The 1484-nt window shown below is 42.8% G+C and overlaps 1 protein-coding gene across 1 annotated transcript; it reads left to right on the top strand.

Moving 5' to 3' along the window:
- The first annotated feature begins 453 nt into the window (after nt 1-453).
- LOC5571375 (cuticle protein 19) lies at nt 454-1226 on the top strand. The gene is made up of 2 exons (XM_001659607.2): nt 454-590; nt 662-1226. Exons 1-2 carry the CDS (start codon nt 582-584, stop codon nt 1100-1102), a joined length of 450 nt encoding a protein of 149 aa, XP_001659657.1. The 5' UTR covers nt 454-581; the 3' UTR covers nt 1103-1226.
- The last annotated feature ends 258 nt before the right edge of the window (nt 1227-1484 follow it).

Here is a 1484-nt window from a genome sequence, read left to right as displayed (position 1 = left end):
GTTGGTAATTTTTCAATTTTCATGCTCGTTTTTTCGGCTCCTTTCTTCGGATCAGTGCAGTTTACTTCGGTGATGCGAATGCTGCCGCAGACACCCGTTCTGCAGCACATAAATTGATTGTAAACGAGTGCTAATTAAATTATTGTGACTTCATTAGACCCCAACAATGGTATACCGGTTCAATAGTGAGCCAGCTCAAGTTAATCCGTGTGGTGAGCGATTTTCCTGTCGATCATTTTATGTTTTATGTAATATCTTAGGTTAGGTACATTAGCAACCTGTCGAAGCCTCTCCCGCTCTAGCCGAAGCTTACAGCTCTAAACGGATTGCCTCGATGCTGGTCGGAGGCGGTCGGTGGCGTCGAGACAGAATCGGCACGAATTGAACCATTTCTCCCTGTTTGACCGAATGCGGTGGCGGTTCGGAATCTATTGTTTTTCACTATAAAAACTACCCGTGGAGCTTTAATTATATCATTCGATCGAGAGTCATCAAACATCGGACAACGTACCAAGAAGACACACCACTTTGCACAGTATTTAGCATAGTTTCATTTCGGACTGTACTCAACTGCTTCCACCATGCTGAAAGTGAGTGGAATACATAAATTTGCGATGCAATTCACGTATGCTAATTATTGTTCTATTTCTTCTTTCACCAGTTTATCTGTTTTATCGCTTGTGTGACGGTGGCCGTTTCGGCATATCGAGTGCACGTTCCCCATCAAGAGGAGCACCATGCGGAATTGGAGAAACACCACAAAGCTGAACACGTCAAAGTCGAACATCACAAAATCGAGCACCATCACGAAGATCACATTGACGTCCCGCACGATTATTTCGCACATGCCAAGTACAAGTTCGACTACGGAGTTAAGGACCCCCATACCGGAGATCACAAGACCCACTGGGAAGAGCGTGACGGTGATGTCGTGAAGGGAGCTTACACTTTGTTCGATGCCGACGGCAGCACTCGGATTGTTGAGTACACTGCGGATCCTTTGCACGGATTCAAAGCAGTCGTCAAAAAAGTCCAACACGAGCCACTAGTCCATCATGAGCCGGAGAAAAAGCATCATCACGAGCACAAGCATTCGGAATAAGCGGATGAGCATTCAAACTTATTTATACTCAATCCTGAAAGACTTGATATTTATTAAGAATGTTGTTAAGTTTGTAGCCCATTCTGCCGTGAAACCAGAATAATATATGTGTTCTTTATTTAAATCATTATTTGCTTCAATTTAAATGTCCGAACATAAATCGCATTAAAAATGCGATTGCGTGAATCCTGCTTAGAATTAATCGCCTACTCAAAAACTAATGCAGTCAGGTCTACTGTTAGACACTACCACCCACTTTACGCCCATCGCAATTACTCAACTGTCGGTCAATAGATTTAGGTAAAATTCGGCAAGTAATAAGCTCATAGTGCCAGCCACAATAAAAAAAATTAGCTTCATCCAATTAAAATAGGCTGAGAAA

This window comes from Aedes aegypti, chromosome 2 (assembly GCF_002204515.2).
Source record: "Aedes aegypti strain LVP_AGWG chromosome 2, AaegL5.0 Primary Assembly, whole genome shotgun sequence".
NCBI classification, from domain to species: domain Eukaryota; kingdom Metazoa; phylum Arthropoda; class Insecta; order Diptera; family Culicidae; genus Aedes; species Aedes aegypti.
The sequence above is the reverse complement of the archived record's forward strand: the minus strand, read 5'-3'. Positions and strand labels throughout refer to the sequence as shown.